Source organism: Odocoileus virginianus, chromosome 7, assembly GCF_023699985.2.
Source record: "Odocoileus virginianus isolate 20LAN1187 ecotype Illinois chromosome 7, Ovbor_1.2, whole genome shotgun sequence".
NCBI lineage: Eukaryota > Metazoa > Chordata > Mammalia > Artiodactyla > Cervidae > Odocoileus > Odocoileus virginianus.
Window position 1 is genome coordinate 84175577 of NC_069680.1, and position 23812 is coordinate 84199388.

At 42.4% G+C, this 23812-nt stretch overlaps 1 protein-coding gene across 2 annotated transcripts in view; it reads right to left on the reverse strand.

Annotated features, from left to right (window-relative positions):
• Positions 1 to 2484: 2484 nt before the first annotated feature.
• DISC1 (DISC1 scaffold protein) overlaps positions 2485 to 23812 on the reverse strand; it is a 389098-nt gene continuing 367770 nt past the window's right edge. The window contains exons 12-14 of one of the 2 annotated variants that reach the window (XM_070471094.1): positions 14545 to 14662; positions 7016 to 7173; positions 2485 to 4607 (exon numbers count right to left, since the gene is read on the reverse strand). In XM_070471094.1, the coding sequence (XP_070327195.1) occupies positions 7034 to 7173; positions 14545 to 14662 (258 nt within the window). In that variant the 3' untranslated portion in view covers positions 2485 to 4607; positions 7016 to 7033. Of the gene's footprint in view, positions 4608 to 7015; positions 7174 to 13380; positions 14663 to 23812 lie in introns of those variants that run through there. The other variant, XM_070471092.1, reaches the window with a different exon arrangement.

Below are 23812 nucleotides of genomic sequence, written 5' to 3' on the forward strand. Positions count from 1 at the left end.
ACGATTATGTAGCAAAATGGAAAATACCATCATCTTAAACATAAAAAGCAGAATAAAAAATAGACAAGCTGCAATTTAATGAAAATATATTTTTGTGTAGATGAAAAAAAAATGAAGATTAGTGGTTTATACATGAATCTTTTAAAACAATTTTAATGTTGTTCTTATAAATAAAATAATATAGGAAACAAAATAATGAGTGACTGTTGCTTAATATGAACTTAACTGCTATTGGGTATCTTTCTGTGTGTGCATTATCTAGCAATTTATCATGTAGATTTAAAACCAAGAGTTCTGAGAAACAACGCATATTTTCATTACTGGCTGAATGATTTTCACGAAGATTTTAACCTCTATAAATTTATAAGTAGTCACAAATTTATCCATCATAGGAAGAATAATTTTTATAATAAGAATTCAATAAATGTTTCTGGAGTGAATAAATAGACAGTGGGAAGAGATCAAATTCCTGTCATGCACTTGAGCTGTTTCCAATAGATGCTTCAAACTCTTGAAAACAGAAGAGTAAAATCAATCAGTTCTTATGTGTTATTTTAATAACGAGAAGAGATATTTTCTGGACTGCTCTTCACTCTGGTGTTTGTCAGAGTCTCCTTTCTCCAGTGTGAAAGTGTATGTGGCAGGTACCTTTAAAAGCATATCTATTGGAATAAAACACTGATTGTACAAGCAACTCCTAAGCAGCAATGGGGGAGAGATGTAACTCCTTTCCCCCAGCCCCACTCTGTCTTCACAGCCAACTACAGCTCTCTTAGATCTCTTGGACCTTGTGTTCCAAAGAAGGAGGCTTTGCCCAACTCCCTAACCCAGGACCAGAACTGGAATTACAGAAGGGATTGAATTTCTGGTACTTTACCACCAGACATCATTGTTCAAATGTCAAAACAAAATTCACCCCTTGTCTTTAACATGATAATATTTATAATATTTTATAATATTTGTAATTATAAATATTATTAGTTACTTCCTTCAGGTCATTTGATCATAATATCTGACAGTTGTCTTTTTATCACCAATGTGTGGCACACTCCCCAGTATGGTGCTGGGTACAGAGTGGATGCTTACGAGGGGGTAAATTCTGAGGCAGTGCTCGGGGGCCTGGGCCCAAGTGCCCTGCCCTACCCAAGGGCCCACTTCCAGTCTCCGTGATCATGGTTTTTTTCTTAAAGAATTTATTTTTTGAATAAATAAGCATAAGCATTTGGCACAAATTTTTAAAAGAACAGGACACAGAAAAAATAAATCTCCTTCCAACCCTCTTCCCCAGGTTAAGTGGGCCCCTTTGCAGTGATATTTCTGCAGATGCAAGTAGACATGTATAGAAAGACCTTTTAGCAACTTCAAAGCATTCCATAGTGTGGTGTGCCATAATTTATTTAAAAACAGTTTGCTATGGATGAAAATTTAGTTTGTTTCCAATTTTCTCTCTTACAAACAATAGGGCTGTTAAAAAATATGCTGAGGCATTTTAGACTTGTTAAGAGTTTTTTTGAGCAAAAATCAATCTGAATCAGGCGGTTCCAAACCAGAAGTAGCTGGGAGACACCACTGACAGGAGGGAGAAAAGGCTTCACCGGGAAGCGTGGGAGCCGGGGAAGCACTGACTGGCTATAGTTCAAAGCCTAATCGGCTGTTTGTGACTGGCCGTCCTCGGGCTTCAATTTCATAACCTTGAAGCATTTACAGGCTCAGAAGTGGGTTTGCTGGTGTAGGTGCCAGGGCACTGGCACTCCCTCAGGCTAATGGATTCCTTGTTTAACAGCTTTAACAGAATAAATGCATATGGCTACTCCGCTCATGTGTGAGGACCTTTGTAGTTTAAGCACCTGAGTGAAGAATTGCTAGAAAGGATGAAGCAGAGAATGGTTGCTGAGAATATCTAGACATTTATGACTCTGTTGGGATCAGGTAATATTTATGAATTGATTTACAGAGATCTGACAATTTATGATGATGATCTACCCAAAATTTAATGTCATTCTCTATATTCAATTCTCCTCTTGTGTTCTTCATCTTAAAATTTCCTTCAGATAAGGCTATATGTTTCTTATTTAAATTTGCTCCTAGCTGTTTTCTTTTCTTGTTGCTATTGAAAGTAGGGTCTTTTCTTATACTTTATGTTCTGATTATTATTTGTATATGTAAAGCATATTGATTTTGGTAAGCTGATTGTGCTGTTATTTGTGTAAATAAATTTTGTGTGTGTTAATTCTCTTAGGTTGTCTGGCTTACAGTGACATCACCTGTCACTATTAATGTTATATTCCTCCTTGCCAGATTGTAACTCTCATTTGTTTTTCTCGCCTAAGCAAGCATCTCCAGTAAAATATTTCAGTGTTGTTAGTGGGCACTCTATCCTGTTCCCCACTTAATGGTAATGTTATTTTCAATTTCTTCAAAGGGTCTGGAATATAAAATTCCATCATTTACTGACTGGTTAATATCTGAAAGTAAACACATACACACTTTTAAAGCATTGCTTTATTAGAAACATTTTGCGCAATGTAAATACATGACTCATCCTATAACAGAAAGATGAGACGAGTAAAGCTGATACATTTTTCTATCCTCCATACTCCAGAAGATAAAAAAAAAATGTTAAAGGCGCACCAATGACTTGGGTAACATTTTTAGTTTAACACATAAAAAGTAAATTTTATGAAATAATAAATTACATGACAAAATTCAAAGATTAGATAAGATGAGGGTATTCAAAATTAGAGCATCAAATTATTTCTTAATGTAAGCCATTAGACAATGAGTGTAAAGCTGCTTTCTCTAATGTTTTCTGAAAAACACCGATTAGATGGACGTTTTCAAGAAAATCTGCCTATTGTCAGGGAGTAGGTGGTTGTTCCTGGCATGACGTTATAGGGGATGGGGAATGAATGGTGGATTAGGAGAGTGGTGGATGGTGGGTCCTTGAAGCCTGTCTGAGTCTAGACTTAATGGTCACAGTGCAGTGAGGCTCAACTCGGGGTGTGAGGAGCCAGGGTTCCCCTAGGCTCAGTTCTCTGATTCTCAAGCAGGAGTTCCAAGATGACCATCTATTCTGAAGGGAACAAGCAAGCTCTAGGCTTGCAGTCCCCCAAAGACACTAAAAGCACTTCAGTAAGAACACAGGTAGGAGTGGTCTACCTGTCTTCAGCAGTCTAACTGTTGCTTCTCGGCCCCATTTGCCTGCTCTGTGCTGTGCGTAATGTTCATCAGTCTCCCGAGCTTCAATTTCCTCAACTACAAACACCTGCCCCATAAGGTTGGACTAAGAATTAAGATGATATGATTATAAAGGTGTTGGAACGGTCCCAACACACACATGTGAGCACTTCCATGCTTCTGTGGTGGGGGATCCACCCCTACCACACAGGAAGAATAGTTTCTAATAGTACATGTCCATCTGATTTGAGGAAGATCATTTTGATGTTGAAATGTCAAGAAGTTAGAGGGAGCCGGGAAAGTCACTGACAGAGGACAGGCCCCAGCTCGGGCTGGTAGAGACAACTGGCTGGCGTTCAGAGGCCAGCAGCTCAGTGCAGGCTACCATGGAATCTATCACTGGTTCTCTCGCATGCTGCCATGGAATCAGACCCAAAGCCATCATTTGCCACCAGCACTTGTGCTTGTGGTCCTGACCGTCTCCATAAAAGCTTAGATTTTTATTGTTATTGCTTTGTGGCTTTTAAATTCAAACTCTGATCTCCTCTTATGTTGCCCTGACAGAAACTGCTCTCTATTATGGTTTTGGATATACAGCCCTGGGATTTTGGGGGTCACCGTGGCTGAAGAGGTGTTTGAGAAGGTCGTGTGGGCAGAAGAAACACCCTGGCCTTGTGCAGGGTTCCTGGCTGCCTCTGACACCAGCACAGCCCAGGGATGAGCTGCAGCAGGTGGTTAAAGCATCATTCACCCAACTTGATCTGGCATCTCAACAAGGAGATGGATATGCTGCCCACTGGGACACTGGAGAACACTTATTTGGGGCACACTCAGATAGTCATTAGCTTCCAGAATTTTCAGATACATCATAACCTCACAGAATTATTCATGATGGTACCTGAGTAATACAAAACTCTTGTCTTAGGTGACTGCTAAAATGTCTCGTGGGGTTTTTTAAGATGACACTTCTCAAAGTAGGGATTCATTAGAGACAATTCTGACTCCACAAGTTTTGCTTCACTGGAATTAATTCAAGGATTCAGGAATTCCATGTGCCATGTGACTAGTACATAATATTGCTTAGACATGATAAATAATTCAGAATTCGCTCCATCATTGAAAAACATTGAAAAGCATTCCTAGAACAAACTAATTATATTCTTACTAAAATATGTATAGTATAGATATTTAAGTGCTCACCAGAAAATTGTAGAAAATACAATCAGGAAATTCACATGCTGTGCTTTCGCTTGTTCCCTGGACCGTGGCCACCTGCTGGCTTAAGCAGGGCCATCTCCTGATGGAAGCACTGCACGGGAGAAGGCTGAGCAAAGCACCAACTGCCTTCGGAAATGGCAGTGTGACTTCAGGAAATGACAAAGATTGTCTGCTGTCCATGGATCCGAATGAAGACAGGAGCATCACTACTCCTGAGTGTCAAGAGACAGAAATACAAAAACGCCAGTTAGTCAATTACACTTACAAACTGCGGCCAGTCCTTACTAACTCAACACTGCAAAATTGGGGCTTTCCTGGTAGCTCAGTCAGTAAACAATCTGCCTGCAATGTGGGAGACCTGGATTTGATCCCTGGGTTGGGACGATCCCCTGGAGGAGGGCATGGCAACCCACTCCAGTGTTCTTGCCTGGAGCATCCCATGGACAGAGGAGCCTGGTGGGCTGCAGTCTGTGGAGTTGCAGAGTCAGACACGACTGAGCCACTAAGCACAGCACCGCACAGCAACGGTTTTGAGTTTCATCTCTAACTCATAGTAAGTGACATAAACCAGCGTTCGGATCACGACACCCCTAGAGAATGCAGCGTGGCACAGCAGTAGACTGATGGAATAGTCATAGAATTTAAATTTAAACACTATGATCCATTCAACTTGGGGAGTTGTTTGGGGTGAGACGGAATGAAGAGGGTTTCCTTACTTGAAGCATTCTCAAGGGCTAATATGCTGATTGCACCGTTGCTCTCCAGCAGAAATGACGGCATAGGACGCTTCCCAAACATGCCAAAGGAGAGCAGTGTGTCTACAGAGCATCTCTCTAGGCTGCCTTCCTCGGTGGACCCTGGGAAGTGCTGTTGGGTGAGCTCAGCCTGTTCTACAGCCGCCTCAGCAGCGAGGAGCCTTCAGTGTCCACATTACTATTACTGACAACAGCCCTGCCTCACTGAGTGCAGCACTGGTTAACTGAGTTCAGCACTGCCTCACTGAGTGCAGCACTGCCTCACTGAGTGCAGCAGTGGTTAACTGAGTTCAGCACTGTCTCACTGAGTGTAGCACTGATTAACTGAGTGCAGCAGTGGTTAACTGAGTTCAGCATTGTCTCACTGACTGTAGCACTGATTAACTGAGTTCAGCACTGCCTCACTGAGTGCAGCAGTGGTTAACTGAATTCAGCACTGCCTCACTGAGTGCAGCAGTGGTTAACTGAGTTCAGCACTGCCTCACTGAGTGCAGCAGTGGTTAACTGAGTGCAGCACTGCCTCACTGAGTGCAGCAGTGGTTAACTGAGTTCAGCACTGCCTCACTGAGTTCAGCACTGCCTCACTGAGTGCAGCACTGGTTAACTGAGTTCAGCACTGCCTCACTGAGTTTAGCACTGCCTCACTGAGTGCAGCACTGGTTAACTGAGTTCAGCACTGCCTCACTGAGTTTAGCACTGCCTCACTGAGTGCAGCACTGGTTAACCAAGTTCAGTACTGCCTCACTGAACACAACACTGCCTGACTGAGCACAGCAGTGATTAACTGAGTATAGCACTGATTATCTGAGTACAGCCCTGCCTTGCTGAGTACTAAACTGCACTGAAGCTTTCCACTTCCATGTCCTGCCTGATCCTGGGTGAGACTGGTTCAGGGGAATATAGGAGAAGCTTAAACATTTAAACATGTTCCCAACCCACTTATGGCCCCTACTCCCTTCCTGCTCTAATTGTTGGTGAATTTCAGCAAGTCCTGATGAAACATCAGGGACCATCCTATAAAGATAGGTGTTGCCACAACAGGAAAGCCAGAGGGCTGGGGCTCATGATAGGCTGTCTCTTTAAAAATACCTTCTGGAAATTTTGATCTTAATTCTCCTGAGATGATCGAGAATCACAGGAGAAGTTAGGGTGAAAAGCTGTTATTTCCAGATTCTAGGGTTAATTAGCTCCCTTATATACCACGTGCCTGTAGGAAAGTGTAGCAGGTATGATGAGAGAGACATGTATGCTTTCCTTTTTTATAAGTTCTTAAATCAGGAGCTATTTTAATTGCAGCAGAAAGCAAGATGGTACAAGAAAAGAGACATCTTTCTGGCAGAATTCACCCCAACCTCTGTCTAATGAGGCTTCCTTGGTGGCTCAGATGGTAAAGAATCTACCTGCAATGCAGGAGACCCAGGTCTGATCCTAGGTTGGGAAGATTCCCTGGAGAAGGGAATGGCAACCCACCCCAGTATTCTTGCCTGGAAAATTCCATGGACAGATGAGCCTGGGGGGTCTATAGTTCATGGGGTCACAAAGAGCTGGACACGACTGAGCAACTAATACTTTCACCGTCTGTCTAATGGGGACTGTAATGGAGAGATTTTTTTTCAAGTCCTCTGCAGGATGCTCTTATTAATGACACAATAAAAGTGTCTCAGACTGACAGAAGGAAATCAGCAGATCACCCCCCACCTTGCATATTCCAAATTGCAGACTCCCCTGAACTCGGCCCCAGGAGAGAGGACCACCCTTCAGCTGGGCATCCAGGCTTCACATCTCTGTAATGGGTTCAGGCACACTGGTTATGCAGAAGGGGTGGGAGAGACCCCAGCGCTCATGCTGATGACACGGTCACTCACCCTCCATCCTGTCAGGCCTCAGGCCTGTGCTTCCTGGATGCCAGCTGTCACACAGGAAGCTGCAGCCTCCCTCTCCCCCGCCTCCTTTGCTGGCTGGAGCTGCAGGGCCATGGCCTGGAGAGTTTCCTTCACCATCTGGAGCTCCCCCTTGAGAGACTGTGCGCACGTTGTTAAGGAACACACGTGAAGGTGACGGGCAGCCCCTGCAGCCTCCCAGGGATCTGGTAAGAGCCACATGCCTGCTGGAAGCAGATGGGCACTGCCCTCTAATTGCAGTTTCAAGTTCCTCCAAATTGGACTGATTAAATATTAATACAAATGTTACACTTCTTTTAAGAGCGATTGCAGTTCCTACGAGGCCCGAGGTCATTGACAGTCTCAAGGAAGGTTTCCAACAGGAAAAGGGAGAGTCAGCTTTTAGACTGAGACAGATGGCAAGCTAGGACGCTCCACGGACTATGGTCAGTGAGCCTGTACTCCTGCTAAACCCCTGCTGGGGTGGGGTCCACTGCACATCCAAGTGCCCTGACAATGGAAAGGAAAGACGGCTGGAAACCAGTCTCCTGGGGAAAGCCAGGACTGGGCGCCACCACAGGTCCACGCCCAGAGTCATGAGTTACAGTGCCTGTCGGCCACTGGCCAGCCTTGTCACCGTGTGTAAATCATTTTGAATCTCAGTTTTCTCCTGAAACAATGACTTCAAAACCCCTTTGGTTCCAATCTGCTGTCATGTGTTACTATGCTCTGGGGCACTTGTGAAACAGCCATTCGGGGCACTAGAGATTTGACAGAGGCAGGGAGCTTGCACTCTCTGGGTTGGCTAGTTGATTGATACATTTTTTCTTTAAACTGTTGGGCTCTTAGTTTCCTAACCTATAAAGTTGTTTCTCCTGGAGATAAAGCAATCACAGAGAACTTAGCAAATAATTCTATGGAATAAATAATATGACAGCCTTTCTTTTAAGAGATGAGCTCTCTACTAAGTGTTTAAGCTCGGGAACATTTAAACAATGGTGGTCTTCCTGTCTATCCACAGCTAACTCTGCTTTTCCTGGTGTACCTATAGTCAGAACAATTCTAAGACAAATACAGAATGACTGGTGGATTAGATTCTCTTAGTTTAATAAGCAAACTAATTTAACTTCATCCAACAGGAACTTAAGAAGAAACAAAGAAACATGTTGACCCCACTGAAGTGCTGTTAAGTCATCACATGAGGTCAGACCACTTAAATATTACTAGATCAGATATAGAGAAAACAGAAGGCTTTAGGGTAAGCAGCTTGCAGAAATCTTCCCACTCACAGACTGCCTACATCTACTACAGTGTTGTTTTATCCAAATGCGATGTCAAGAGACAGAGATACCTTTAGGTTATGACTATAGGAAGCTTTCTTTTTTTCTTTTTTAAACAAGGAACTCCAAAGGATCCTGGGAATTATGCAAATGAAGCTCACCTAAACAAAAAATGCTGAGCCACCCTGACAAGCCTTTGGCAGCTATTCTTGCTCTTGAAGCCTCACCAGACTTCATCGCTTACATAATTTACACACATCTACTATGATGATTCACTCCTTGCACTTGAACTTGAGTGAGGGAGGGGTGGGGATAAGAGGGTGGAGTTGAGGAGATCCAAGAGAAGAAAGTATCTAATACTTGTCTTTTTTCTTTTTTAAAAGATTTCGTTTTCTTCTATTCTTCTGAACAGCTCTGCTAATCTTTAGTAAAAACACATATGACTTTACACAAGCAGGAACATAAGTGGTCCCAGACCAAATACCAAGCTGCCAATTAATCACAAAGTTAAGCTACGTTTATAAAGAGTAAGCATAGAGCTTAAGCAGTTTATGAGTCTTGACAGACTCCTGAGACTTCATTACCTCTGATAGGCAGTCTGGGCCTACAGGCCCCACTCTTGTGATATGCTGAATGACAACCAGCATTTTTAGAGAGAGAAACTGAACCAAACTCAACTGCCTCTTAAAGAACTCATAAAATTTCTAGCATTGGGAGAACGCACTGAAAAAGGGTTTTGAAAAGAGGAAGAAGCCACAAAAGAAAAAGACTATGTTATACAACTAAAATAACACTCAGACAATAATCTCAGACAATCTCAGCCCCTCAGACAATAATCTCCAGGGACACAGGGAGGAATGAGAAGATGGAAATTTGAGGGTGTGCCCATCAGCTGTGGGAAGCTGGCAAACCATCCAATGCTTTCATTATCTTACTTATAAAATGCAGATTTTCTGACTGCTCCTCCAATGAATTCATAGTTAAAGCCGGTTGATATTTGACCATGTGTTTTGTGAAAGTTCTGAGGAAACAGAGTAAAACTTCAGTGTTGGAATTTATGTACATGTGACAGAGGTGCTCATTATATCTAAGTGCAAGAAGAGGCCTAAAAGGAGTTAAATGATTCTTAGTATGCCTGTGCCTTAGCAGCCTCTCAGCCAAGTGGGTATTTTCATTCTCTGTAACAGATACACCACCAAAGATCTGAGGCAGCTAAGAAAATCAGCACATTAATTACAATGGCATAAGGATTGGCATGCCAGTATCTTTAAAAACCCCTTTGAACCCGAGACCACCTTGCTATAGACTGCAGGTGTATTAGGCAAGAGTATTACTTCTTTAGAAATTTTTTTTTTACAATTAAAAAAGGTTTTTAAAAATTTTGGCTGTGCTGGGTCTTCGCTGTAGCACATGAGCTCCGAGTTTTGCCACACGGGCTTGGCCGCCTGGAAGCAAGTGAGATCTTTGCTCCTTGACTAGGGATTGAATCCACATCCCCTGCATTGAAAGGCGGATTCTTAACTAGTGGACCAGCAGGGAAGTCCCAAGAACATTACTTCTTGATAGCAAAATTGTGCAGTGTGTTTGCAATGAATGAAAGCACGTTTCACATGCGTCTTCCAGTGCTAAGACCACACTGTCCTTTAGGGCAGCCATGTCCAAAGATCCTCAGATTTTTCCAAAGAGATCTTTTGTTTATATATCAAAAACAATTGAGTGTTTTACTGCCAAGTGTGATTCCAAGCGATCATTTTATTAGCTGGGTCAAACGACGATCTTCAGTTCATTTGATCCCCTTTGCTTCCAAAAGAAGTAACAGTACTTCTTTTGAAATAGTTACTCATTTGCTAAATTATTTTTTCATTATCAACAGTGACTCTGCAGGCCCTGTGGCCACAGTCCTGGGAACTCTCCTTCATTCCCAAAGCCAAAAGCGAGGGCACAGTTGTTGAGGAGCGAAGAGGAAAGCCCCGCCCACACACAACAGCCTCAAAGGGTGTGAAGCTTTGCGCAGGCGCACTTCCTGTGGTGCCGCCAAGGGCCAAGTTAACCCGCGCTAAGCCTGCAGTAGGAGCCAGGTGTCCACACCTCTCCTGGGCCCCTGCTCCTCCTCTTCCCATTCCACTCCTTTTCGTGGGGGCCAGAGGGAAGAACCCCAGCCCCCATATTCGCATCAGACCAGTGCACACAATGGTCAAACTGCAGCGTCTTAGGGTCTCACTTCTTTCATCTGTGACACCATGATGGTCACAATCCCTCTTCCAGCTCTTCAGTTCTAGGAGATGAAAGCATTTCCAAGGAGGCAAGAGCAAGTCCCCCACTCCCATTTCCTTTGTCAGTTACAGCCGCATGTTTTAAAGCTGAACCAAACAAGGGCTCTTAAGCTCATGTGGCATTTGTGTATGTGTCTGGATGTATTTAGAGTGTTTGCATGCCATCAAGCACCACCAAAACTAATGGATTGGGCACCACGCATTCCAAGTAAAGAGAAAGAACAGAAATCCAGGAGGGTTTCCTGGACATGAATGCAAATAGAACCACAGATAGAATCAGTCTGTCCTGTCTCATCTAGGATTCAGAGGCAGGCAGAATTACTCTGGGGGCTCTGAAATATGCTCAATGTCCCACTCCTAGGTGTCCTTCTGTCCTTCTGAAAGAGTGTTGTACAAGTTGAAGGAGGAAGAGAAAAATCACCGCTAAAACATCCACCTAACCTAGATGGTTTTCAGTTAAAGTGCTATCTACGTGGAGGAATGATTCCATCCCCTCAACATGTTTTTTCAAAACACAACTGCTAATTAGGATCCAAAGTGACTGTGAAATTATACTACAGACTCAGACACACACTCCTGGAAATCCCGGCTTGAGTGGCAGTGAAGTCACACCTCCCGTCCTCGCCTCAGATGCCAGGCGTGAGTCACCTCTGTGACGCCGGCTCTTCCAATTAACGCTGCAGACTCTTCTCAGATGCTTGCCGTGTGCTGCCTGATGGGCTGGTGCTGTTACTCGGTGTGATTTAGTGAGCCTGTCAGGAGGATGAGGAGACACGGCCTGTCTTCTCCCCTTCCTCCGCTCTGTCAATCCAGTGTCTTCTTCATAAAAACAAGAGACTACAAGTCAGCTGTCCACGGCCTTGATGTGAAACCAGGATGCCCAGAGGATCTGCTGGAAAGGTCAGCCCCACTGCTTGTGACTGCCACCCACCCCTGATGCTGCAGCCCCAGGGCTTTCTCCTGGCTTATGCAAAGTTCCATGCCTCCCGCATCTGGAGTGTCCAAGGCTTGAATCTTCTGGACATGGACATCGATGTGGGCTCGAATTAATCATGTTCACGCTGCAGCCTACACACAGGAGGCTCTGGCAGAGTCCTTAATGGAATCAAACAAAAATACTACGCTCGCTGGGAAATTCTTTCTTGTTGTTGACGGCAAGCTGTTTCTTTCAACTGCACTCAGCTTTGTCTCTTTGATCAAGAATGGAAACACAAACCAGTCAGAGCTTGGCTGGAGGATTTCAGCAGCCTCTTTGAATCGAGATAAGTTCTCATTTGAAACAAGGGCTTCGGTTTGTGAAAGAAGCCTCAGCAGTGCCTTGTAAACGTGTCTTTCTATCTCAGGGCACCCAGATCCACTAAGCGCCACTCTGAATTCAAAGATACTTTCTGTGTATTTACTGTCCATCAGTGACACAGAACAAAGCCAGAGATGCAGACGAAAGTCTCCATCGAAATCCACATTGTGGTATAAATTTTACTGGTGGAGGGTGACTTCAGTACCTAAACCAGTGCTTCCCAATCCTGGTTTGACAAGTACCCTCTACGTTTCCACTTATTTTAGCAAGGACCAGCAAAATTCTCAATAAACATATCTTCACTAAACACCTCTTATTAAAGTTTAACATTTTTATAGCAATTGTGTGTTCCACAGAATAAACCTGTCCACTACTTACAGGCATGGCTGCCTCCTGATTGGCCATGAAGGACCATGGGCTGCTGGCTGGATGCTTTGCCCTTCGTCAGAAACCATCTTGGACAGTCATGCAATTTCTAAGCCTCAGTCTTCTCAACTATCATGTAGAAATAATAATCCCTATCTGTCTATAGAAATTTTATCAGAATGAAATGACTTTTCATATAAGTCATTGTAGGGTTACCGATCAGTTCTTGCAAGGATTTATTACAAAATGATTGAATCAATCTATCTTGAAACCTCATATAAAAATGGGATGTGGTTTGATCTTGTGACACTGACACCGAAAATGTTTTTCTACCTGAAACCAAGCACTTAACCATGTATAAGAACTATGTTCAACACATCTCCTGAGTATAACCCATTTAACTCAAATAAAAACCTTAGTGAGCGCATGCTCAGTCACTTCAGTTGTGTCCGACTCTTTGTGACCCTATGGACTGAAGCCTGCCAGGCTCCTCTGTCCATGGGATTCTCCAGGGAAAGAATACTGGAGTGGGTTATCACGCCCTCCCCTCCAGAGGATCTTCCTGACTCACAGATCAAATCCACATCTCTTACATCTCCTGCGTTGGCAGGCAGGTTCTTTACCACTAGTGGCACCTGGAAACCTTACAGGTACATGTTGTTAACTGACTTTAGAGACGCTTATAGAGGCATTATCCACTGTCCATGATCCCATTGCTCCTGAATCTGGCTTGGGAACACTAAAAGCATCCTATTTATACACAGCTCTGTCCCCTCTCAGCCTCCTTCCCACTACCCAAATCTATTAAGGAGAAAACCCAATTCCCTAGAATCAAACTAACGTTTTGGAAAATTTCTAAACGAGAGGCTAACACAGACCTCAAATGCAGCTGTCAGAACTGTTTCCTGAGCCTACCAGAAGCTGGGGGGTTTTCCCAGCGAGGAACAAGCCCACCTGCTGGCCAGGAGCCACTCTGTGTGCACTGGCCCTCGGCAGGACCCTGCTCCCAGATGCCCAGCCACAGACGGTCACTTGTCCATCTGCTGGAGGCCACACTCCCCTAACAACTGCTCAAATCTGTGGGATCTGTGAACATGAAACAAACAAAAGTGAAAGACAAAACTACCGCTACTGTTTCTTTGGCCAGCTTTTTAATGAGAGCTTAAATAACAGTTTATTAGGGGTAGGGAGTTATGAAAAACAGAATGTCTGCTTTAAAAATGTACCTTGAGCAATTGGAAATAATCACTGATTAAGTTGAAAATTTTTTTCCTGCTAAATTTAATAAGCAAAGTGAAAGATTTCAGGTTATAAGGAGAAAAGAAACACAGCACTGAATCCATCATTAGACTGTGGATCTGAATACTTGTGATTATGGTTAATGCTTGACCATTCAAATCTCTTTAAACACACACACTTCCAAATAAAGTCTGGTAAGAGCTAGAATTCTGAAAAGACAGCAATGAGAAACAAAGTTCAAAATAGCTACATTTCTCACAAATACATCTAATAAAAGTCATACTACTGAACAGAAAAGATAAATGAACAAAGAAGTACTTTCATCTAGAGAAGTTTCAACTTATGATTAAATACCTAAAAAAAAAAAAATACAGGATGGAGCTGTATATGCCTTCATCCATCTTGCACTCACTCATCTGCCCGCAGAAGTGCTAACCAGGGACAAACCATACACTGATTAATATGAAATTCAGGGCTTCACATGGACAAACTCCTAAGCCAGTAGCTTTTTGTGCCATCTTGCTCACTGGCAACTAGTTTTGATAAAGGAATTTGCAGGTGTGACAGGAAATGCACTGAATCTTGTCTGAGAAAAAATTGGAAGGGAGTAATATGAAGCCCCACTAGTGTGATACTCTCCCGCCCATTATATGGCAGAATTGCATGGAAGAGGAAGCTGAAGATGGATTTGGGTTTCTAGGTATTTAGAAAGCCCCTGGAAAACTGAGGCAGTCAGACTCACAACCATCTGAGCCTCACAAACCCAGCTGCACAGCCCCAAAACTACATTTTTCTTTGGCCTGATTTTGTGCATGTCTGAATTTCTTTGGTAGTTTTTAGCAGTCAGGTTTAGTCATCAAAAATGCCAACTTACCAAAACCTAGAGAGAAAATATCACATACTGAATAATGTTAGAGATCAGAGGTGTGTTGAACTCTAAATACCAGGAGTATCTATTTGTTTCCATCTGCTGAGGCATAGGAAAACTGTGCAAATTTTTAAGACCTTCTTTTACAAAGTAGCCTAACAGGTGCTTCATCTGGGGGATTAAAAGGATATGAATGAGATCTTCATCATGACTGTGGATTGCCATGTGCAGTTGATCTTCTAAGTACAATAGTTTCTTGCCTATAGTTTCACATTTTTCTCCAAGTTCTGCCGAAAAGATGTAGGATTCCTGGCCAGGGAAAAAGAAAAAAATATCATTAGTAAACTACAGATATTTACAGGGCTATGAACACATCTGTGATTTATCCAATGGTACACAAAGGGAAGACTCCCCAACAGAGCTCTGCTACCTTCTGAATCCTATTGGAATCATGCCGGAAACTTTGTCTTCCCTGGAGGTCATTCTTGAGAATGGCAATTTCAGGTTATTACTGAATGATAAGCTGTATGTACGTAACTCCACAGTTTATCTCCTGCATCCAGTCATTTCCAAGACTTGTATCCAGTATATCAACTCCTAAACTGGATTTATCAAAGAGGAAGCCTGGGTCTTTGAACTGCATTCATGGGCAAACTCACACTGGAACAGGAATGCTAACCAACGAGAGGCTGACCTGTAAGAACAGAGAGTGCCTTTTAGGGGCACAGGACTCTAATAGGGCACTGAACATGTGTTTGTACACTGGTCACAGTCCCTGAAAGCTAGAATACTAAGGAGACTTTTTTATGATTTTTTAAAAATTTTATTTATTTTTTAATTGAAGGATAATTGTTTTACAGAATTTTGTTGTTTTCTGTCAAACCTCAACATGAATCAGCCATAGGTACACCCATGTCCCCTCCCTCGTAAACCTCGCTCCCATCTCCCTCCCCACCCCACCCCAGCCCCTGTCTGGGTTTCCTGAGCCATACAGCAAATTCCCGTTGGCTATCTATTTTACATATGGTGATGTAAGTTTCCATCTTACTCTCTCCATACATCTCAGCCTCTCCTCCCCTCTCCCCATGTCCATAAGTCTGTTCTCTATGTCTGTTTCTCCATTGCTGCACTGCAAATAAATTCTTCAGTACCATTTTTCTAGATTCCGTATATGCATGAGTATACGATATTTATCTTTCTTTTTCTTACTTACTTCACTCTGTATAATAGGTTCTAGGTTCATCCACCTCATTAGAACTGATTCAAATGCATTCCTTTTTATGGCTGAGTAATATTCCATTGTGTGTATGTACCACAACTTCTTTATCCATTCATCTGTCAATGGACATCTAGGTTGCTTCCATGTTCTAGCTATTGTCAATAGTGCTGCAATGAACAATGGGATACATGTGTCTTTTCCAATTTTGGTTTCCTCAGGGTATATGCCTAGGGGTGGGATTGCTGGGTCAAATGGTGGTTTTATTCCTAATGTTTTAAGGAATCTTCATACCTTCTTCCATAGTGGTTGTATCAATTTACATTCCCACCAACAGTGCAAGAGTGTTCCCAAGGAGACTTTAGATGCCAGGAGACCTGTATTGTATGTACGGCTGCTATCACCGCCAGTGTAAGTAGTCATTTTCCCTCTCTTCCACCAGGGCATAAGTGCCATAAAAGAAGGGACAATGCATGTCAAGCCCCATAAGAGCTCGGACAATGATGGCTTGCTCACTGCAGGTTCAGAGCTCCTGGCACAATGTCAGACACACGAAGGCACACGGCATTCATTATTTCCGTGAATGAGTAGCCAAGTCTGGGAGCTCCTGCCTCCTGAAATGTTTCCCCTTCATACTTGTATCCAACACATGAACCAGAAAAGAGCCCTCTTTATGTCACTTTTCTGTACAAAACCACCATGTGGAGAATAATATGAAGGTTACTTAAAAAATGAAAAACAGAGCTACTGTATGAACCAGCAATCATACTCCTGGACACATAACCAAAGAAAACTATAATTCAAAAAGATGCATGCACCCCAGTGTTCATAGCAGCACTATTCACAATATCCAAGACATGGAAGCAACCTAAATGCCCACCAACACATGAATGGATAAAGAAAATGTGGTACATATATACACAATGGAATATTACTCAGCCATAAAAAGAACAAAGTTATGCCATTTGCAATATGAATGGACCTCGAATCTCTACTGTACTAAGTAAGTCAGACAGAGAAAGATAAATGTCATATGATATTGTTTATATGTGGAATCTAAGAAAATGATACAAATGAACTTATCATAGAACAGAGTCAGACTAACAGACATAGAAAGCAGACTTATGGCTACCAAGGGGGAAGGGGGACGAGGGATAAGTTAGGAGGTTGAGATTAACGTATACACACTACTATATATAAAAGGTATAAATAAGGACCTGCTGTGTAGCACAGGGAACTATATTCAATATCTTGTAATAACCTGCATCATATAAAAACAATGTACTTCTCAACTTACACAGTGTTATATGTCAATTATATCTCAAATAAAAATATAATAAGTAAATAAATAAGCAGCAAAAAGTGAGCTCAGAATTTAAAAGTAACCAAAAGTAAAACTAGTATTTTTCCAACTAATGGTGAAAGTCTTAGAAGGTATATAAAAGTAATTTTGCATAGGGAAAAGAACTGAGATATATATATTCAGATTAAATTGCAGAGTTACTAAAAAATCTATAATTAATGGCTAGAAAAAAAAAAACAAAATGCCCAGGTGTGGCAATATTTTAGAAGTCCTTAGAGTTCACAAGTTGTATAATACTATAATTGGAGTCCAAGAATAACCATTTAATCAAGATATGTAATTTAACATTCACTATATCAACTCCAGAATTCCCTAAAGTTTATATCCCAAATGGTCAGCTACATTAGAAGAAAACAGTGCAGATGAAGTACCCATAACTACCATAAATACTAAAGACATCTAATATATTATAAATTAATATATGTACAAAAAATTCAGTGACAACATACAATTTTGCAGACAAATGGACACGATTATACAAGAAAGCATGTGAAGCATGCATGAAGGTTTGTTCATAATTGACCATAGTAGTGATGAGGAGAAAACAGTAAATATGTAAAAATCACATATACATGTGTATTTTACTGCTCTAAAAGTAGTAACATTGTCATTCAAAGATGTAGAATTACAGAGTAGACAAATTACATGGAAGTTAAGACAACGGGCAATGAGTAATGGCATAGTCATGCATGAACTAAACGAGACAGCAAGAAAAAGAACATCTGGAGAAAAATGATTGACAGCAGTGAAACCACAAGCCATACACGAAGGAGAAAAATACAGTGTTAGTGGGAAAATATATGCGACAGAGATTACACTTTAAAGAGACACAAAAGCATAGAATCAGAACATGAAGCTAAGGAATTTAAAACACTCTTTGATGGAATCAAATGATTCAGTTTTCATCTTAGGGCTAAAACAAATAGAAATCAAAGCTGAATTAAGTCCATTTAAAATATGGCTTTACATATTCCCCCACATACATAATTCCTGCCTGTTTTTATTTTAAAATTATGTGCAGATTGATAGTGATTGTGTGAATTTGGAAAAGTGATTTAAGACCATATAGAAAAACTTTGGGCTTTCCTGATAATGCTAGTGGTAAAGAACCTGCCTGCCAATGCAGGAGATGCAGGTCAGGAAGATCCCCTGGAGAAGAAAGTGACAACCCACTCCAGTATTCTTGTCTGGAAAATTCCATAGACAGAGGAGGCTGGCAGGCTACAGTCCGTAGGGCTGCAACAGAGTCAGACACAACTTAGCGACTAAACAACAGCAGCAAAACTTTAAATTATTTACAGCCTATGATTCAGTAGTCCCTTTATTGCAGTTTTTCAAAAAGAAAATTTATATATTTAAATTTAAGTAATTTTTATTAAGCATTTTAATAAATATAGAAAATATCATATGTGTTAAATAAAAATTTATTATTACTTTAGTAATGCAAAAGTAATTGCATTAGGAGTATGAGAAAGAGGAAATAGCATGTGTCCAACAATAAAGGGAGTGGTTAAATTAAGTCCTGGTATATTCAATTTGTACTTAGCCATTAAAATCATTTTAATATAAGAATATTTAATAATGAGAAAATAAATAGGCAAAGCACTAAAATATTAACAATTATTTGGAGGGCCAGCATTATAGTACATTTTTATTTTCTCCTTAATGTTTTGTTGTATTTTCCACATCTCTGAAATATAATAAAGAAAAAAGTCACTTAGAACACTAATTCAGGCCATAATGGAAAAGTATGGAAGACATACAACTGAATATTTTTAAAAAACAATTTTAAAGCTTAAAAAAACACAAGAAATAGAAAACAGATATATGGTTATCGAAGGGGAAGGGCAGGGGATAAATTAGGAGTATGCAATTAACAGATACAAACTACCCCAGATAAAACAGATAACCGACAAGGACCAACTGTATAGTATATGGAACTATTTTGAATATCTTGTAATGACCTATAATGGAAAATGTAATAACTGAATCATTTTGCTATACACCTGAAACTAACACAACTTGTAAATCAACTATACTTCAATAATTTAAAAAAAAAAGATTAAAAAGCACAAAGAGGCACAGGGAAACAAACTCAGTGAGATCAAGGTTCTCTGATCAGTAACAGAAGAGCTGATTGGCATTCTCTCGTGGGACTGCCTCTTCATGTCACAGACTCTCCACCACACTCCTACACAAATCATTACTGGCAGACCCTGATCCTGCACTGAAAGGACACTGTGTGTGACCTGGGTGTTATGTGAATGGTTTATGGCTTTACCATACTGCTCTCATATGGAAGCTTGGGAATGGAAATAGTGTAAGACCTAAACTGAGAAATGACAGCTAACAAGAGGGAAGATTTACATATTTTATCGATCTGATAAAAAATGCTCCATCGTTCAAAGAAATTCCATCTGTCCACAGAGGGCCAGACGGGACCAGAGTCATGAGCATCAGTTGGAGAAAGCTGTGGAAGTCCTGCCTGCGGACCACACCCCGGAGGGGCTGGGTAGAACCTCCTTGCTGTTCCCATGCTGTGCCTAGGCAGGGTGGAATGTGTGTGTGACCACAGCCGTATGGCCTTCCAGACCCTTACCTGTGCTGCCAGGAGACAGATTATTATTAATACGTCTCCCCCTTGAACCTGGCTGGTCCTTTAAGGATCCTCTGGTGCAAAGAATACAACAGAGCTGACATGCCTGACTTCTGGATCAACATCATAACATCACTTCAACATCACCAGATCACTTGCCCTGGAACCCAGGGTCCATGTCGTGAGGAAGCCCTAGTCACTTGGACTGGCCAGGTGTAAGCGTCTGGCTGAGTGCCCCAGCAAAAGGCCCAGTCAATAGCCAGGTATGAGTGGGACTGAGCCTTCAGACAGTTTGAGGACCCACCTTCAAGTGATTCACTAAACACCCAGACCACGTGGGGCAAAGACAGTCCTCCCCACAGGACCATGCGTATACGAAATGTTTTTTTTTTTTAAATCACTAAGCTGAGCGTGTTACGAATCATAGTAGCTAAAACAGTAGGATGCACGGGGATACACCACATGGGAGCCTGCCTGAATGGACAGGACTCTTGCACAACACTAGCAGGAGGCACCCCCTCTGGTCCCTAGACCAATCAGATCTTGAACTAAAGTGCTAACACCCAGACTTGTCTCAGGGTAGGGAGTGCCCAGCCATGCTGGAAGCTGTGGCCATGAGCCTCAGAAGTGTAAGAAAGAGATTGCAATGAGTGGTCACTGCTGGTGGTCACTGGTCCCCAGATCCCCGCCTTCTGGTCAAATATGCAGGTGCATAGTCTGAACAACACATTTGCTCAGGATGTAGCCAGTGGGAGCTTGCTTCCCTCTAGCTTTGGAGAAAATGACTCTTTAGTGCAAATGAGACAGCAAGATGCTTCCTCATGAGAGGCAGAAGTGTACTAGATGAATAGATTCCTGTCTCTAGATCTCACAGTCCCCTTGGGGACACACTCACTGCCTAGGATGAAGGACAAAATCTTCACCCTATGTAAATCCCCAGATATTACATCCTCCTAGGAACATGAGTGTGCGTGCGCTCCATTGGCCCAGGGTGGCAGGGTGTTGGTGGGAGGCATCAGGCCTGTTACCACTATATCTCTCTTGCTTTGAGAACACTTTTCTCAAGCATATCCTTTTGAAGTCATTGGTTTTTAGGCTCACTATGCAGAGATCCCCTGGCAGGAGAGCAGGGGGCTTTTACTGTCAACTTTACCCTGGTCTCTAATTTTATCCATATCATTTGCCTAACCTGTGATGGAATAGGGAGGGACACCAAAAGGGATTTGTGTAGGCTTGACCTAGGGCAGGACGGAGGGGACTGCAAAGTGATGACAGAAAGAAGTCAGAGAAGCAAAGAGCACCAGAAGCTGTCTCTTGTCTTCCTTACTGTGGCTGATTCACATTATGTATGGCAGAAACCAACCCAATATTATACAGTGATTATCATCCGATAAAAAAATCAAATAAAAAGGTAAAGGAAATAGGAGCCATAGCAGGGCTTTTGTTTGCTTGTTAGTCTTAACAGAAAAGGAACTTCTTTTCAAAGCAGTTGTGTTTCAACAGATCTTTGGCAATGCTGGCATTTCTCTTTAAGCCAAAATAAGTGCTCTCTTTAAGCAGAGGACTGCTCCTGAGGCCCCAGCTTGGGATGTAACTGCAAGAAAGTGGAGTCCCTCATTTTCACTCTCGCCTGATTTCCAGGACATCACACACAAGTGTGTACAAAGTCACCTCAGTCAGGGCTGCTAAGAATGTCACAGGTGCTTCCCCAAGCATCTTCATGCCTAAGCAGAGAATTGGAGCTGGCGGGGTTAGGAACTTAAGTCTCATCTAATTCAGTTCCTCCTTATACACACATCAAAAGCATTTCTAAGAGTCCTGTGGCTTACCGAAGGTCACACAAAGAGAAAGTGGTGGGTTGGGGTCCAAGACAGAGGTCTCCCCACATCTAGCCAGCTCTTTCCTCTGGATCTGGACTTAACCATGCTGCAAGGAGGTGGGGTGAGGGATTTGTGCAGGGCTGACCCATGACAGGATGGAGGGGGCTACAAAATGATGACAGAAAGAAATCAGAGAAGCAAACAGCACCAGAAGCTGTCTCTTCTCTTCCTTCCTCCCTCAAAACTCAGCAAAGTCTGTTCTGTTTCCCAGAGGGCTCAGCCTCACCCAAAGAGGTATCTCCTCCATGACTTGCATACATGTCACCTAGATGTTGGTGATGATGGTAACCAGGACAACCTGGGATGCAGTGGTGAGCGAGGGACCTTTGGTCTCCAAGTTCACGAAACACAAGGCTGGAGGCAGAGGACAGCAGGTGAGTCACATGGGAAGGATGGCCAGTTTTCCTTTCTGAATAAGAACGTGTATCTGTGTGTTCAGTCGCTCAGTCGTGTCCGATTCTTTGTGACCCCATGGACTATAGCGGGCCAGGCTCCTCTGTCCATAGAATTTTCCAGGCATGAATACTGGAGTGGGTTTCCATTTCCTACTCCAAGTGACTTCCTGATCTAGGGATGGAAGCCGCATTCTTTACCACTACCCCCCTGGGATTTGAGAGCCTTAGCTGCCAATCTCTCCCATCTACTTGGTAGATTCCCAATGAACATTCTCTGAACCACATCCAGTAGCTCTTCATGCACTGGGCTCCTCTCCACATGAAATTGGTAACATTTGCTCCCACTTAGTTATTAAATTAAATGTGGCCCAAAAAATCTTACATGACTACATGACTGATACTTGAAAATTAAAATATCTCCCACTACAAAATCATTGGTATTCCTGGCTAAAATGGAGTTCTGTAGGATTTGCAATTCTGAACAGATAAAGTACAGGTTGTTTGGCATTTCAAAGTGGCTTTGAAAACTCTCTAGTAATTTGTCCCATCAGGCAGTCTTTTCAGCCATTCAAATTATTATTTTTTTCTTTCTACACATTTATTCCATCATTTAGCCCTAGGAGTAACTATTTTCACCACAGGCCAGAATGAAAAAAAGCTATAGCAGGAATAGGGCCTCTTACTGATCTTTTCCCTTCCCTGCCTGGCTGACACCCCCTCTCCTCTTAGAAGCCCTGCAGACCCCACTTCCTCCAGACATGCTCCTGAATCCCTGAATCTCTTACCACCTCAACTCCAGACTCGGGTGTTCCTCCCGCACCACGCACAGAACTTCTCTCACATGTATGCACCTGCCTATCTCTCCAACTAGACGGGGGTAGAATGGGGTCCTGCCATCCCTGGAGTTCCACTGCAACTTGCCCAGTTTTCCAAAGATGCTCAGGACACATTTGTTGAAGCAAGGAATGGAGACTTCTTTTTTGCCAGGTCTTGAGGAAGCGATGCGGTTTCTCAGCTTGCCCTGGCCAAGGCCGCCTCTCACCAAGCGTGCAGAGCCAGGCAGAGACCTGTGAGATGTCTCTAGACTCAGTCCCTTCCCTGGATGCAGCCAACAGCAGCTTGCCTGGGATGCTCTCCTGCCTCTAGGGCAGCTGGCGGGTCTTTGTGTGTCTGCCCCTGCCCTTCCACACACACTTGCCTTTTATCAGCCTCAAGAAGAGCCCTAAATCTTCCCTCCTGTCCTTCTACACATGTCTGATTCAGTAGCCCTAACTCGGTCAGGCAATATTTCAAAGAGAATTTGCGTAACTCACCTCATGATCAAAACCCGTAGACTTGAGTGTTCGGGCAGAAATTTTCAGCTGTGTTGAATTAGGGCTGATGTCAAATTTCTGTCCTACTCACTAAACTGGGGAAGCGTGATTTAAAACAGAAAAAGGGATTTCCTTTGTTGGGCAGGATTTTCTCATTAAAATGAGCTTCTAAAAACATTTATCTAGAAAGGTTTATACTTGGATCCAAAAATGCATTCAGTTGCTAGCCTGAGCAGATGCCTGCACCCCACACACTGCTGAAAACCACACTCACAGACTCCGTGGTCAGGCTCTCCAAGGACTTTCTTACTTAGTGATTTTCCCATAAAGAAGACTACATCCTTGCCTATGAAATTTGGAAGATATAAACATTTAAAGTTTTAAAACTAGAGCTCATGTTGAAAGGGAAGAGGGGACTTGCCTGGCGGTCTAGTGGTTAAGACTTTGCCTTCCAATGCAGTGGGTGCAGGTTAGATCCCTTTTTGGGAAGCTAAGATCCCACATGCCTCATAGCCAAAAACCAAAACAGAAAACAGAAACAATATCATAACAAATTCAATGAAGACTTTAAAAATGGTCCTCATAAAAAGTACTAAAAAAAAGGGTAAGGATTATATTATATTATAACAATAATTGCTTTGATAAGAACAAGTATCTGGTAACTTCTCATCTGGCTACATCTAGAGTGATGAGAGA